General features: G+C 38.5%; 1 protein-coding gene and 1 long non-coding RNA gene across 2 annotated transcripts in view; one reads left to right on the top strand and one right to left on the bottom strand.

Moving 5' to 3' along the window:
• The window catches only part of LOC104151286 (uncharacterized), a 37198-nt gene extending 22664 nt beyond the window's left edge, over positions 1-14534 (top strand). Inside the window, exons 2-5 of the long non-coding RNA XR_695747.2 lie at positions 4953-5022; positions 7131-7229; positions 8644-8723; positions 14410-14534. This is a non-coding gene — a long non-coding RNA (uncharacterized lncRNA). The remainder of the gene's footprint in view (positions 1-4952; positions 5023-7130; positions 7230-8643; positions 8724-14409) is intronic.
• On the bottom strand, positions 1296-2255 carry MC2R (melanocortin 2 receptor). The gene has a single exon (XM_009686031.1). It carries the CDS (start codon positions 2253-2255, stop codon positions 1296-1298), a length of 960 nt encoding a protein of 319 aa, XP_009684326.1.
• Positions 14535-17243: the final 2709 nt, after the last annotated feature.

Here is a 17243-nt window from a genome sequence, read left to right as displayed (position 1 = left end):
ACCATCAGAGTAAATTCTTCTTTTTATCTATGACTTCTAATAGGTTTTCTCTTTTCCTTTCCTAGCCATGCCTTGCCTGTCTCAGTTTCATGGCTGGCTTTTACTAAATATTCTGTCTCTGGCACAGCTGAACAACTCCATTCAGTTTCTAGTGAGGTTAATTCCTCACCATATGGTCTGGACTGGTTCAGAGGGCTGTTAGAAGCCCTTTTGCTTCTCATCCTTCTAGGTGGGCTAGAGCGTTTTGCTGTGCAAAATATTTCTCCTTAAAGTTTTTGTGAGCTTTGTATTATTTTGGCAGAGACGATTCAAAATTTTCCCACTAGGTTTCTGTAAATTATGAACTGTCTTGTAGCATCCTTCTAGTCTCGCTGGCTGATTTCTTATCCAGGTGGCTAACTTCCTTGGAGGCCTTTGAATTTTCTGTCTGGAATTTTTCCATCTGAATTCTTTGTTGCAGTATGTTTAGAAAGTCATGGCTTAATCAAAGCTCCTTCAGTTTCTGCAAAGTTTACTTTATTAAAGCAAATCATCCCAGGGACTTCCAGTGGGGAGCTGGCAAGCTCAGCAATTCACTTCGCTTGTCCAAATCTGGATTTCAAAACCTGTCTTTGCTGCCTCGAAGATTTTATGTAGGAAAAACTCATTTTCAATCACTAAAAATATCTTTTAAACCAAAATATCTTCTTCTCTTGGACTCATACTGCAAATTTTATTTTTGATACTTAGAGTATACTAATTGCCTAATTTTAAGGGAACTAGATGTAAAAGAACAAAATAATGACTTTACTCTGCCAGGAAAGTCCAAACACATGTCCATATTTACTGCTTTCTTATAGATTTCTTTTAAATTTGCAGCTTAGAAACAAGAGTTAATCTCATTATGATTTAAGCAACAGATTTTTACAGCAGTATTTACCTTAAGCGGAAATTACTGACACAAAATGGATTGGCATAAATGCATTCCTAGGGTAATGCAGTACTTGCTGCAGAAGATTTACACTTGAATTTTTCTGAAATGACACAAGATAGTTGAGATGCAGTTATTTTTGGACTCTTACACTAAACTTATCAGCAGAATGAACTTAAGTAATATTTCTGGGGGTCTGGTTGGCAAAAATACATGGGCATACTTAGTTTTATGTATTCTTTGATAGCTCTCTGAAAATCACTGGCATCATGCTACAACAGTAGTATTGCTTTGGGTATAGTTACTAGCATGTTTAACTCTGCAAATTCGTGTTACGGAGCACTCCCTCGGCATAATTCTATAAATGTCATCTTTTGGTAAGTGTTTACCAGTTCCAGTTTGACCTAGTACAACAGAACATTTTCTTAAATGTACTCCGTAATTCTGGGCTTCGGAATGCGTAAATCATAGGGTCGATGATTGCGTTGCACATTATGAGTGTCCCGTTCACATGGAAAATGGACATGTAGCAGGCACAGTAAGGATTATGTGGGCAAAACCTTGCTAGAAGGATGTGAAGAACAAAGGGGGCCCAACAGCAAAGGAAAACTCCAAGGAAAATTGTCAGTGTAATGGCTCCTTTCATGTTAGTTCTCTGGTGGACTGCGCTGGTTGGCAGTGCAGCAATCTTTTTAGCATGGGATCGAGCCAGGAGGAACATATGGACATAGAGGCACAATATAAAAAACATCATTAAAGGAAACAGAATGGTGAAAGGAATGACTGTAGCTACTTCATAGGAGAAGAGGGCGATGGCAATACTACTGCCAGCACAGAACGTCCAGATGATTGCCAGGATGACCAAAGCCCTTCTCAGGGTCATGATGTTATGGTACTGTAAAGCATAGAAGATGGTGATGTATCTGTCTGCTGCGATAGCCAACAAGCTGAAGATTGACCCCAGTAAAGACAAAATGAACATGGAATCCATGGCATCGTCCAGCTTTTTCTCAAAGTCCCCCCGACGTGTCAGGTACCCCATTTTGCATAAGATGATAAAGATGTTCTCCAGAGTTTTGTACAAGCTACCTAACATATCTGAAATGGCTAAACTACAAATGAAAAAGTACATGGGTAAGTGCAGATTCTTATTCCTGATGACGGCAATAAGGACGAGCAGATTTTCCAGTATTCCAACAGCAGCGACCGTGAAAAAAACTTCTTCTGGTACCACAACCTGGGTGCAGTCAGTGATATTTAAAGAGAAGTCACTTATATTTTCCAGGGAAGGAATGCTTGTCTGCCCTGGATGTTTAATTATGTTGGAAGGCCTCTCAGTGCTCATTTCTTCCGCTCAGGGAAAGATTCTGGATTGTTTCTCAGGCTTGGTTTTATTCTGAAGCTGACCTATCAGTCAGATCATTCTTCTTTTGATGAAGCCTTCTCCCTAATCTGGGGCAATTCTAAGGCTTAATTGAAATGTTTTGGATTTCTCCTAGAACAAAACACATAGAAACATAAATATCAAGAAGAAAATTCCCACACAAATGTGTCAAAAATAGACATTTTAAATAACACCTATTGGAATAGAATGAGCATTCATCATCATTAGAGAGGGGCAAAGTTTGCTTGGATAAAATAAGAGCTCCTCCAAGCTTCACCAAGCCTCAGAGGAAAACAAAGTGCAAATTACCTTTTAGGTTCAAAGAAGTTTCAAAAAATACATGTAGTTCTCTTCACCAACGAACATCCCAGTTTACTGAAAGTTTACTGAAACTTATGTCAGAGACTTTGAGAGTTTGGCAGTCTTTACTGGCCCAGCTGTTTGCTTTGAGAAAGTTTGGCATTTATCACAAGATTTGCTGTATTATTAAACACAAATGAGACCAATGCCAAGAGAAGCTGCTATCCAGGACAGTAGCACATTTACTACCACACTGATGACAGTGAAACAAAATGCTCTCAATTTAGATGTGAACATTTGTAAATATTGGCATTTCCAGAGGCAAGTTAGATATTACTGAGAAGGTACCTTTTCATGTAAATTGACACATTTCTTTGATTTGATGAACATAATTCTAATGCAGATTAAGATTCAAAGGAAAATCTCTTCTTGGCTGTATTTTACAATTATCTAAAAGACCAAACCCTCTACTTTAGCAATAAGAGGATTTTTGTTCCTCTCCACAATGATTCTGATTTAAATTCCATTAAAGCATATAGCAATCATTCCAAAGGATTAGGCTTTTTAGGCTACTCATTAATGTATAGGTGGATGTAATATTAATTTATCTTGGATATTATCCATTGCTATAGCCCCATTTGTGAAGTACAGGTGCAGTTGCTATTTGGAATTAGCTCTTGACTGTTTGACGCTGTCATACCTGTAACTCTTGAAATTCCTTTGGACATTGTTTCATAGTCAAACTTGCTGAATGCCATAGTGCATTTTATTACTGCTTCAAAGGGGCAAGTCAAAAGTTTAATTTACTTTTGTATACAAATAAAACCCTCTGTAAGTGTCGCTGGTATCAGAAATGAGCATAGCTGAATTGCTGCTTGAATGTGATTAGCCTTAATGCAGGTTAACGTGTTTGCCCACCGTTCAATGGAAAACGACCTGGATTTTCCAGTGTCATCTGCTCAGATTTCCAGTAAGGTGCTACTTGTGGTGAAAAATGCTGAGACTTGGACCACCAGCCATCACGAACTCACCTGAGTCTAGCCATTACCTCACCTAAGAGAAAGTATTCAAGAAGGTGCCCATATTTATCTGAAAACAAAGGCTCTGCGATGGAATAAATGAACTATATTGCACTGTGGTGCATGTGGACATTTCCAAAGGCAATTAAGTCTTAACATCTTTGAGACTTAATTGTTAAGACAATTAAGTCTTAAAGTCTGTTAGTACGTGACGGCAGGTGATATGAAGAAAAAGAGATGCAGCAATGTCTTTGTACTGCAATGTCTTTTCTATACTTGAAGCTCCTGTTGTAGCTAAATTTTATGATTTCAAATCTATCAGGCTATTTAACAACTTAATTTTCACTATTAATAAAAAGCAACACAGACAAGCCAAAAAGAACCTCATTTCAATGGGATTTAAACAGCACAATTAGTTGGCAAAAAATGCATTTATGAAACCACTATTCTCTCAGACTTTTGCTTCAATAATGCTCCTTTGCTGACATCCTGATTTGCTGAACTACACTTCCCGGCCAGTGTGAAGGCTGCTTCACTGAAAACAAACTGTAAAGGGCATGATACAGTGTATCTGTGCCGGTAATCTTACGATAACTTCACGTTAAGTACAGCAGTTGGTTAGAGCGGAGATTTTATAAAGGCTTTAGAACAATTACGGTCACTGAGTAATTACATTATATCACTTAATGTTATTTTGAGACAATTAATAGAAAGTCAGAAAAGACATTCTCATTTCAGACATTCTTGTTTCAGCATATATACATAGCTATTGTAGACTATTTTATTAGGCTCCTATCAAGGATGTTGCCAATTATCTCCTGTTCTGATTCAGTGTGGTGCACAAAGAGTCACCATATTGATGTCTGGGGCTTCTCAGACAGAAGTATCTATCCTTATGCTGCTGTGCATGGTTAGTAAATGCAGTGCTTCAGGGAACCATCTATGCATTTTAACTAAAACATCTGCAGCAAGTTCCTCACTTACAAGGTTCTTTCACAAGTACCAGTCTCCTGGAGGAGGTTTAACACTTCTGAGTAGCATGGGACAGACTGAATAGACGTGGGATGTAGATCTGTAGTATATATGATCAGTAGCCTCAATGTATCCTAAAAGCTAGTGGAAAAGAAAACACAGTAATACCTTGGTGCTTGGATGCATACTTCCACTGACTACTGAAATAAGAGCTAAGGTCTTTCCACACAAAGCTGCAAAGAATCGTTAGGCAAAAACAAAGTTTATTCTCTTGTCTCGGTTGCACCATCGGAGACAACCTGGATGTAATAGACTTCCTTTCCACTGTCTGTATCTTGCCACTTCTCTTTCTCATTATTTTGTCCAGATAAAGGATTCACACAGGCAGCAAGAGATTTCCACCAACACTCTGAAAGACCTCGACTGATCTTTTACAGGTATGTGCAAAATCAGCCTTTCACAGCTAGTACTTATATGCCATTATTGTTAAAAAAGGACACAATTTAATGATAAAAAGTGCCCTGTACTACAATTTTTTTTTTGCTAGAAGTGGCCGAAATAGTTTCATGTTGCCTTTCTGGAGGTCGTTCACAGTCTAAACAAATTTGCCTAACTGTAGCAAGAAAAGCTAAAAAGTCAAAAAGCACCAAATAACAAAAAAGACCCTTTAAGTTTAAAAAACATTTGCAAATTTAGCTATGAATATTGCAAAAACAATAAAAACCTCAACCCACTCTTATATTTAAATTAGACCCTGGAGGGAGAAATCAGCGGCTCAGTCATATTTGATATTTGAAAATATTATTTAGAAGGAGACATTCTCCTGAGCTAGGATAATGGGTAACTGGCTGGTGACAATAGTGGAGTTGCTAAAAATGTATATATCTGTAATATTATCAGAAATTTCTATTCAATTTGTAGGCGACCTGAACAAAGATGAGGCAGGGAACTGGGGAATAGGAAGCCAGGACCTGGAAATATACTGACAGATTTGTAGGAAGTTAAAAACCAAATAGAATTGTGATTACCTGTCAGATGAATTCATTCACTCTGACTATGGTTTGGCTCTTTGCAGCACTCTGGCACCTGTGGAGCACGTTTGCGCTGCCATATAGCGCACAGCTAAGAGCCGGTCCCAGTCCTTCAGCTTGTAACAATGCTGAGAATGCCTCAGTGGTAGTCGGGAGCCCTCAGCACTGTGCAGGATTAATCTCAGACATAATGTTTAGTTCCCTTCTGTCTGCCCAGTACCCACTGATACCGAAAATACAATGTACTGCGCAGGAGAATTGTATTGACTTAGAAGCACCTGAAAGGTCTGGGAGTAATTAGGTCTCCGCTTGATTTTTTTTTTTTTAATTGGATAAACATTTATTCATTGAACAAATGAAAAACACACTTTCCTCAATTCCAAAATGTTAAGTAAACTGGCCTGGTCAACATTAGTTGTATCTAAAAGGAATTTCAGCTGTGAACTATAATGGTAGGAACTTATGATATAGTAAAGAATTTATATACTTTAAACATCACTTCCCAGCTTTCTTTGCCATCTATTCATTTTTTACTGGAAAACCATAGTTCCCCTTGTTAGAGAGACTGCAGCTGTATTTGCTCTCTAAGCAGCTGGCTATAACTAAAGACTGAAAGGCTATTGAGTAGTCCCTTCTGCTTCTGGACTGCACAAACCAGCTTTGATAACTTGCCAATTATAAAAAGTTGATGACTTGTTTCTAGACTTATGAAATACATTCATTCCCTATCTTCCAATGGCTTTTTGGAAAAAAAAAAGTCATTTATTAGGAATGAAAAGAATAAGTGCTGTGTTTTTGCAGACACAGTATACACAGTATACTTTGCAGTCCATTCAGTGTATACAGAGATGCCTCTTGTCACTTAAAATACCACAGCCTTTCTCAATCCAAAAAATCTACTACATGTTAACAAATATCTTCTGATGTCATTATCTCACGTATTTCCTCCAAAAAGGTATTTCGTGTAAAAACTCTCACCGGCTCAAAAAAAAGCACCTCTGGCATCAGGGCACCTGCAAATCTGTTCGCTTTGGCTCTTCTTCTACAGCTTGGTCATAATGAGATATTAATCCCTTTTGGAGGTGGCTGGACAAGCTGTGTGTAATCAGTCATGCTGCCTGTTGTACTTTTTAGAATGGCCTTCTTTATCTGAAAATGACAGCACAAATCCCATGTTCAGTGGATGGGAGCCATCTACATTCCCAGTCACTTCCATTCAGGCTATTACAATCTTATCAAAATACTTTTGACAAAAGCCATGGCTAATTACTTTTCTATTTTGTTTCCAGCTTTTTGGGTACAAGGCATTTGAGAAGGGAACATACCAGTTAAAATCATTGTTGTGGCATTTTAGTTTTTAAAGCCGTAAAACAAGTGGAAGGACAACATTTTTTTTCTTCAGTAGGTGAGCGATGGCTTTCCTGAAGACAAAGGGGACTGAACCTGTTAAAGGAAGGTAAGCCATGAGGACAGTCTGTTCTTGCTCACTAACAGGCATTTCTTTTTGTCTGCAGGCTGGGCTTAGCCCTGAATAAGTAAGTAAGTCGAAAAAGAGCACACAGATGTGAGAAGTATTCGTGTCAGAGGAACTGCCCTACAACACTTACAAGCTGGTAAGGGCACTCTTAGCTTGAAAGCTGCCTGCTCGGCTCCTCTTGCGATAGCTTTTCTGGCTGTAGCTAGAGTGAGAGTCAGTGGCTGACTCGGAGTGCTTAAAATCTTACTGATCTCTGGATGACTGTGATGAAGGTCTCTCAAGATGGCCTATATAAAAAAATCCAGCCTCTTTGAAGAACAGTGACAGAACATATGTGAAACATCCTTGGCTATAGTTTGGATGATCATTGAACTCTTTAAGGAAATAGTTTTGTCACATGGGCTGGATTTTACAAAGTTTACCATTTATTAAACAGACCCAAATTGTGCAGGAAGCATCTAAGAACTTGCTGATTAATTTTAATGGTGGCACAATTGTTCCCATGAGTGTCTGGATGACCTGAGCTGCTGCGCCTACAGAGAACGTGCACTGCGTAGGTGCTGCAGCTCATCAGAAGAACCAGATGATCGCTTATCTCCCTTAGACATGAAACATCATTGACTCTGTAAGCTGGTGGCTGGGTTCACAGTTCTATTATTAATAATGGGTTAACACTGTTCCTTTTTGATCTAAGCTGTGAGCCAAAATTTTGAGCTTTTTTTTTTTCTTGTGTGGTGGAAAGCTGACTGACGACTTGATGAGAGGTCATGGTTTCACAGCAAGTGCTGAGCCAGCTTAGCAGTTCGCTGCTGCTGAAAGCCGCAGTTTCAGCTCTTCTTCCTTGTCTGCACTTCTCGCTGTTCCTGCCTCTCAATTCTGTCCTCTCTCCGGAGCCTATACAACCCTATTCTTCTCTAAAGAACAATGCAGTCCTCAGTGTTTATATGTTACATTTCCTCCTTAAGCCACGGTCTCTACCCTGAAAAAAAGGGATGCGTGCCATGCAGGTTGGTGTAGTGACTGCAGTGCACTGTACTGACATGTGAGGTAGTTGTGAGCATATTACCACGTGGAGCAGTCGGAGCTGTAGGAGAATGGTACTTGGTGGCCATTTAATCAAGGTAAACTAAACCCCTGGGAGTGCTTTGGTGCAACAGCTACACTCCTATCTGTCCCAACTCCATGCTGTTTCCATCTAGCTCAGGTATCCCTAGCGGTATAGTAACAGTCCTTTGGCTGAACAGCAGCGTGAATAACACAGGTCCTTAGTATAGTAACAGTCCTTTGGCTGAACAGCAGCGTGAATAACACAGGTCCTTAGTTTTGACCTCAGGTGCTAGGGTTTCTTCTCCACTGGGTCCTAATTAACTGAATTCTTCCTCTCAGGAAGCTATTCGAGTCCCTAAGGTCTTTTTTTTCTGGAAATCCTACAGAAGATCTAGTAATTCCCGATAGTAGCTGAGAGGGTAGAAAGTATGCATTTGATCAACTTTCTTTTACACAAAACTCCAAAATGTCTACATTTAAAAATACTTATTTTATGTTTCAAGCTTTGTTCAGGAAACACTGAGTGAAGCGGCTTTTGTGATTGCAAAAGAGCGACAGCATCAATTCCCATTCTGATCTGAAGGTAAGCACTCTCCGTTGCTTGCCTTTAGGTCTAACAGAGCGAGCCTTTTCTAGGGAAGGCCTCGAAGTAAAGCAAGTGTTCCTCTGCTTACTGCTGTATGTTCATGTTAGAACAAATTACTGTGTGTTCACTTCACAATGAGAAAGGCTACGTTCACTAGGCTTCAGTGAAACACTATGCTTCAGTGTTCAGTTGCTAAAATCTCATTCTGCTCAAGTATATGACATGTATATGTCCCATGACATATGTCCTATGTAAAACTAATTTAATACAGAATACATTAATCTAGGTATTGATATAAGCACAGTCCTTTTCCTTCCAAGCTTTTTTTTCCCTTTAAAATTACAATCTAGGTAAAGCAATACCAAATAAGGGCATGCAAAAACTCTGATGAAAAATTAAGACATGATGTTATAATACCTGCTGTTTCATCTAATTGTCAGTTGAAGTTTTACTAACAACACCAATTAATATCCATAAGCTATGAGATCATTTATTCTTTTGCTTTGATCTCCCTCTAGTGTTCAACAAAATAGGGTTAGCCAGCTATTAATGACTGATTACAGCTATTCTGGTTCCCTAGCCTGTGCCCCGGACATATATAACATTAGGCAGCCTAATAATTTCGATTTCATGAGCTGCCATCGGACCTAGATAAATGTTTGTTATGTTGAAGTGTTCACTGCAGTACAGCTTGGAGATTTACTGCATCAGAATAATGAATAGACATTGCATATGATTTCAATGTCTAGTACTTTTGTAGAAATAGCTTCACAATGATTGATATTGAGACAGTACTTTACAAAGAAAAAAGATTTAAAAAAGGGGAAATGTGTACATATACAAGCTAAATACAGAAAAAAATATTGTTGTGTCTAAAGCCACACATACACTAACTGGGCTATTAACAACAGAAGAAATTGTTTCTCACACAGTGATAGCTATGATTTCATTATAAGCAGCTTTTCTAGAGTGAAATTAGGCTGTAAATCACATTTGCTGAAAATTTAAATGTCTCATATGTATGTACATGTTGAATAGAATTCTGTATAATAAGTATTTTATTGACTTCGGAAAAAGTATAAAAAGAGTTTTCTGACTTGTTTAGAAACTGGACAGACTGAAGGTGTTGCAAAGAATACAGATGAAGAAAATCTAAACGACACATTTATTTATCTTACTGATGCTGTTTTTTATTTTCCCCTTAAGATCAGCTTGGAAATAGCACAACCACATATTTGTTTTATGAATAAGGAGAAATGTCACTTCAGGAAACCTAGATTTCCCCCTTCGTATTTGAGCTTACGCATTTTCAGTATGACACAACTTCTATCAGACAACCACAAATGCAGCAAAGTATCTAAGCTATACAGAAATTTTCCTGGCCAGGCCTGGTTCTCTCCATATAGTGTTAATGCAGCTTCACTCAAAACAATATGCAGAGCTCTGGGTATTTCAGCAAAGATACTGAAAGCAAGAAAAGTAAAAACGATTAAGAAAAGATGGACTGAGTTCTCAATATATTTAAATTATCAGAGAGGAAAAGGAATTATTTAGGACACTCATGATGGAAATGCAAGGAATATTATAAAGACAGTGAGAAAAGTTACTTAAACCTGAAAAGTCAGGAGATATTTCCTAACTGATTAACTTCTTGAGATGATACCATTTTTCACATACAGTTGCTGGGACTTTAAGCTATGCTGTTATCTCAAATATCTGGAGCTAAAAAAAATATATAGTGTTGAACATTATAGAGTTGGCTTAAAATGCTTGTCTTTTAGTGAGACATAAACACAGAATGCCTACAAAAGCTTTAGTAAGATAATTCACCCTCATATCAAAGTGGGTGGATGTGTTTATTGAAAACGAACGATTTAGAGAGACAGAAAGGAGAACTTGGAGAAAATGGAAGGCTGTAAATGAACTAATGCACCAGTGACTGATACTTTGTTTCCACAAGCAGTATCTGCACTTTGAAGGGACCTTCCCACCAGTGCGGACAAGGTGCTGTGCCGAGGGGAGGGGGGAACATTTACAAGTAATTTAGCGCACAGCTATCAGAGAAGAGAATGAAATTCAGTGAAAGTTTCCCCTGTCTTTGCAGGCTGACAGTAGACGTGATCATGGGAAATTATGTTTTTGGAAGTGCGTCGAGTTACAAATTTCACTCTCCACAGAGCTGCTGTTGCTTTGTAAATGAACGATATATTAAGAAATGTAATTACTAGCCTATTGTAATTTGTAGTTGCATAATCTACCTAACAGAAAAATCCTGCTGCTCCTAATGCAAGTAATTGCTATGGAAGCAGTGTACTTTGACCCTTGAGTCACATCCTCAGCTTTTGGAGATCAGTCTCACTCCTTTGGAGTGATTTTGTGACAAACTGCCCTGATTAGCACCAACTAAGTTTATGTTTCTTTATGAACATCGTGGTAGCTTGAATCATATTTTTCCAAAACAAAAGCTACTGTGTTCCAGACTTTACAGTCTACTGCTATTACACTATTCTTTCTTATTTACTTCCAGAATAAATTAAGTTTAAGACTATCTATAAATGTAACTTTCTACATGGAATGAAAAATAACAGTGAATTTGGACACACAACAAGTAGTTCTCTGCAATCATTGTAAAAATCAATCAAGAGGCCTTCAAGTGACATTCCTGAGGTCACTGCTCTGTTCTTATTCTTTCCAGTAAATCACTAAGTATACCAGTAACACTGCCATCACAGAGAGGTTGTTGTCAACAGGCATCAAGGAAATCTGCTGTACAAAAGAATGTTAACCATTTCTTGAAAGAAAAGTTCTGTGTTTGGGAGGAACTTTACAGCCTTCTTTCGCTAAAGAAAGCTGATCTCCTTGGCACTTTTTAGGAGCCACCCATCTGTTTCTCTCACAATGATTCCTCCAGTAGCTGCAAATAAAATTATAGTTAAAGTAGAGGGAACAAGCAGAATAATACTTTTTTCAATGACATAAAACAAGCATGTGATGTGAATTTACACTGTAATCACTGCTATTTATGCACACGCTCTTGTAAACCTAAATATGTTTTTTTGAAAGACAACATATAAAAGAAATGGGAACTTACTTCCTGAGAGTTACTTAAAAATGCTGTTGTGCTTCTAGTCTTGCCACTGAGCTAATACGTTTAAATCTCTTTAAGCTAAAAAGTAAAACTCGTGAAAAGACCATGACTAGAAAATGAATTCAACAGATGGTTACTTTCTCTGGGAAAAACCCTTAGGATGGGGGCAGGATACAGAAAATATGCCTTTGAGATGCTTCTTTTCAGAGTTGTGTTCCTGCCCATCTGTTTGAGAAGAAGAAATAATGGACAGAAAATAAAGACGTAGGGAGACTCAGTCCTGAGTTCTGCAAGCCCATAAAAGTTTGCCTGCCCATAGAGTAGTGGTTACATAAAGCTCTAGTCCAATTGCCTGTTGGCTTGCATCTAGTGCTAGCAGGGCTTCCCTTGTAGGAAAGAAGTAGCCAAAGTCTCACTGAAAGAGGTATCTCTGTAATCCCAAAACAGCTCTAGTCATGATGCCTAGAGAGACAGGAGGTAAATGAAGATCCTCCAGCTTAGGTGTCTTCATATACCTCCTCATACCTCTTCATATACCTCATTCTAGCTTGTGTTTTCCGTGCACTAGGATCCAGAGCCACGTGGCAATGGTGCTGTGGCAGAGCAGCTATTTCCATTCCTGCACAGGTATTCCAGAACTACAAGTGTGTATGCGTGTGTGTGGGTGTCATTTGGCTTCTGCTTCTGGTCTGAAAAAAAGTAATAAGGAGAGCAGGAGGATAATTGTTGGTTAAGGCATTTACAATAGTGTGTGTTAAATGCAGACATTTACTCAGTCTCAATTTTCCTTGTGGTTGGTTCCTTCAAGAACAGAGAAGGACCTCTGCTACGCTCTGCCTTTCCTTGCTGGGTGCTCCAAACTGGCACCGGATTAACTAACTAAAAGTACTGGCAGTTACAGTGCAGTGAAGGACACAGTTCTCTGTCAGTTATGTTGCTGAAAATCAATAACAATATCAGGTAGACAATGGAATTGCTCAATATTTAGGCTAGAGTAAGTGAGAACAGAATTTGGTCTTCCTACAGCAGAGCGAATGCTGCCAGGCTGTACTGGCAGGACTAACACTCCCTAGTGTTGACTAGTTAGCAAGTCCCTGAGAGATGTACAGCCTCTGGCTGATGCAGTGAAAAGACTGAGATGAAGCAGGGAAAGCAGTACCCAAGAGATAAGAAGCATTTCAGTGGAAGCTTTCCTACTATATAGCTTAGCTTCTTCAGATGGTAAAGTGGAAAATCTGACTTAAGCTTTGTAAAAGAGGCATAAAACCCCTGCTGAAATTTTACATTAAAGAGGATTGCAAGTTGAAAGATTAAGGGATCATTAGAAATTTGAAACTTTCATTCCACAAATCATACTGCATCTTTCATTACTTTTTCTAAGCAGGATTTCATGAGTTTTAGATAGATTTAGTAAACCTCCACTTACCTGGATGTGAAACAACTTGTGAGTCAGTGTGCTGGAAGCTCTGGGAGCAAGATTACTTATAAAGGAAATGAAGCCAACACAGTCTTTGCGTAAAGGAAAGACTGGAACATCTAAATCAAAGAGAAAGACAGTCGTCTTGTTGGTACAACCTTGAATTAGAGTCGTTTTGAAATAAATCATCAACTTTCTCTAAAAAGGTTTTTTTTTTTTTTTAAAAAAAGATGCACAGTCAAAAGAGCCATTCTGTGTTTCAGCAGAGTTATTCTTTCAGCTGCTCCTGATCTTTATAACAACTCCTGTCAATATTCAGCAGACTGCAAATCAAGGAATCTATTCACAAACACCCATGTTCTGTTTATAAATAGTGTTTAATCATTCCGGTAAATGGTTGAGATGTCATGGGACTTTTACTGCCAATGGAATATCGAGAAGATTGTTGCTGTGTTTGTGTCTTTTACCAAAGACAAAATTGGTAGTAGGTCTGAAAAGTTAATGAGGTAGCGAGAACTTGGAAGCATCATGGTCCAGCTGTACTAATCTGGAGAAATTTAGGTGATTTTTGTGGGGAACTGTAATTCAGATCAGGAAGATAAAAAATGTACCGAGCTTTAATAATACTTCACGAAGAGGTGGTAGTCTGAAACTACCAGTTCCAGTGCCACGGAAACAAATAGGTGGGTCAATCACATAAGTAGTGATCTTAAAGACTTCATATTTGGATCTGTTAAGTAAAGGTTAGGAGATAGCAATGCCCAGAAGCAGAATCATATTCCTAAGAGTTGAAATTGAAAACATTTGGTTGCTGACAAGGAACCAAACAAAACCTCAAACCTAGCTTAGAAAGGGTGAAGTTGGGCTTAGAAACTGAGGGTTTCATTCTTTTCTGTGCAGAATGACTGATGAAAACTCAAACCCTTTGTAATTATCAGTTTCTTATCCCTGGTGAGAGTTGTGTAGGTCCCTGACACATAGCAGCTGGAGAGGAGGGGGTTTAGCAACATGTTTGAGGGGACCTGAAGAAAGAAAAAGCTTTAGGAAATGGAAAATCTGCTCATCATATTCCAGCTTGTTTTAGATTTCCAAGGAGGAAAAGAAAGCCTCACTCCTCCTCTCCACACCTAAATGAATGCATAGTTTTCATCTCTGTTTTTTAAATTCCTTTTCTTTAGACCAGCTGGAATGACTGAGTGCCATTATGATATACAAGGATAACTAGAAGTAAGAGGTAAATGGTATGGAAGTAATGGTTAATGGCATGGTATGGAAGACTAGAACAGTGTCGAGACAACGGATGTCACAGGTGTGCAGGACACTTTTTTGCTACTTCTTTTCTTTGTCCATTGTTGGAATAATCATCTCTTTCAAATATATCTGGTCATGCTGCTTGCTCTTGGGTGCCAACTTCAACTACATTCATTCTGCATTGTGTAAGGGGGCACTCAGCTCCTCGTGGGTTCTTGTTCTTCATGCTGCTTTGGACCTGAAGATACTCTTCAGGTGCTTGGAAGTTAATCCAGGAAGTTCTTCATCTTTTTTAGTGCTGTGAATTTCTGTTCTAGTCTAACAATTCAGTATACAGGCTCACAGTGCATTGCATGCACCAAAAAAAGTCTATACCATAACGTTCAACAAAGACAAAAGAAATGTCTGTAAATTGTACTTAACTTTTTTTTTTTTTAATTTCAGCTGCAGGGAAAATAAACACACTGGAGACCCAAAAGCCTCTTCACCCAGCCTTGGGCAACAAATAAGTTTGGATTAGGTCTGCTTTGACAGTGAGGTAGAGTCAGAACTCATAGTCTGAATGTTTAGGGTCACGTACAATACAGAAATTAAATTTTTAAATTTATCTAAGTCTAAAAAGCCAGAAGGTCCTCACTGTCAATAGAGTGGTTCACAGATTTAATTGAATCCTAATGGTTTATCAGGTTATTAAACAGAATTGGAAACAGATTTGTCCTATGATCTTTTTATTATTCTATAGATTTGAGAGGAAGACTAAAAAGCCCTTGGATAAATCTTCCTCAGGTTACATCAGCCTAACATGCTAGGATGTCTCTACTAATGTTCCCAATATCCATGTTGAGATGTAATGTGACTGTTACTTTTCCCAGGCCAACAGAGCTGGTGTACAAGGAACAACATTGTGCCTTCGGTTCTAACTACAGCTAACAAAACTTTCAGCCTCCAGGAGTCATATTAAGTACAAACCTGCAGCAGTATAAAAGTCCCAGTTGATTTAGAGCTTCATCTCGATTTAATGTACTTTTGACTTGGATATAGAGGCTCTCCTTTGCTCAGCAGGGGAGCAGAGAAACACATATGATGCTATGATAAAACTCTCAGTGAATTTTTCTGCAAGCCCAAAGAGGAAGAAACATGAAGGTTAGTATTCAGAGATTGATTCTGGAAGCTACTGAGAGGCCTTAGAGAGGGGATTGGGTCCACAGAAGAGCAGAGGTGAAGAATAAACTAAATCATATCTAAACAAATGAACTACCTAGGCATAAAAGAATATAACTTTAGGGAGATCGATTTTTCTATTGTCAATATATTAATTTTTAGTTTTGTTTTATGAAGAGAAAGTAGATAAAGATGAAGTGACATGTGAGAAAGGAGCCAGGAGTTTTTCAGTAGTTTTTTCAATAAAATATTAGTATGTAAAACAAATGTACTATGGTGAATTACAATAAAAAAGCAGTTAGAATTGCATGCCATAAATGATAAATGAATTCCTGCTATCACATTGTATAAAATACGTTACTTCTAGCTATTGAGCCATGAAACCAATAGTCAATTCTAGTTTGAAGGCTGATGATGCAATGTAATTAGAGAAAGACATTATTACCTGGAAAAACATCTTACAATGATTTTCTAGTTCTGTACTTACAAAATATAGCCAATTTAATACTCATATTGTGTATATTTTCATCCTACTGTGTTTCAGTTCCAAAGAGCACACCAGGAAATAAACAGTGATTTCACGATGTGTGACGATAGGAAGAGATGTACCAAAATGGTAGTTGTAAAGAGCTCTGCAAATAGACCAGGCTTTCAAGGAGGAGCTGTGGTCAGTAAGGCTGTCCAGAAGAGAACTATTAGGATACACAAGGATTAGAAAGCAAACAATAATCTTTTGGGGACAGGTTGCTAGAGAAGACATCAGCAGGAGAAGACATTTTTCTTGAGGAAGATAGCCTAATTGTGATTGTCTTGTAAGTCTAAAATACCGGAATATTTGCAATTTTTTTACCAGTTATCTACTATTTATATAAAAATGCTACACATTCTTGGTTACCTGATAAATATGGAAAGTATGACAGAAAATTAAGTTCTAGGGAATTTCTGGAAGCACACTGGTAATCAGCTTGTCCCTGGGGTAATGCCATACAGTCAAACAAAGCTGCAACAGGAAAGGGTTGAACCAATTCTTTCAGATGTTAGCATATTTTACATTGCACATGGAAATACAGCAAGTGTGATGATAGCAGGAGACAGTAGTTGTCTCTGGTGTCTGTGAAGGCAAGAGAAGAAGAGCTGGAGACTTACCTTAGCTGGGTTCCTCCTAGTTATCGAGGTGCAGGAGAGGGTGAAGGCAGGAAACAGAAGCCTGCAGCTAAGGACATGGCACCAGCACCTGGGCAGGCTGGAAAGAGTAATAAAAGAAGGGAGGAGGAGGTAAGCATGGATACGTGACCATGCTCTGCTTCAGACTCCTTTAAAACGGAGCCTTGGTTTCCTGGCACTCTATGTTTCCCTGAGGTTAGCAGCAGTCCCCCGTGTTGTCAGCCCACACCAAAGGCTATAGATAATTTTGCTAGCTCAAAAGTCAGAAGAGTGCACTGTGATGCTAAATGGCTTTACACTGCAGATGCCTCGTGCGCATGTAATGCGAATTCATGGACTAGATCTTGTTTATCCAGTTCAATTTTTTTAAGAGGAGTTCTACGCAAAATTCTGGTTAAAGCCAGCAGTAATAAGGACTGCGTTAGACTTAGTACAC

This window comes from Struthio camelus, chromosome 2, assembly GCF_040807025.1.
Source record: "Struthio camelus isolate bStrCam1 chromosome 2, bStrCam1.hap1, whole genome shotgun sequence".
In the NCBI taxonomy this organism is placed as follows: Eukaryota; Metazoa; Chordata; class Aves; order Struthioniformes; family Struthionidae; genus Struthio; species Struthio camelus.
The sequence above is the reverse complement of the archived record's forward strand: the minus strand, read 5'-3'. Positions and strand labels throughout refer to the sequence as shown.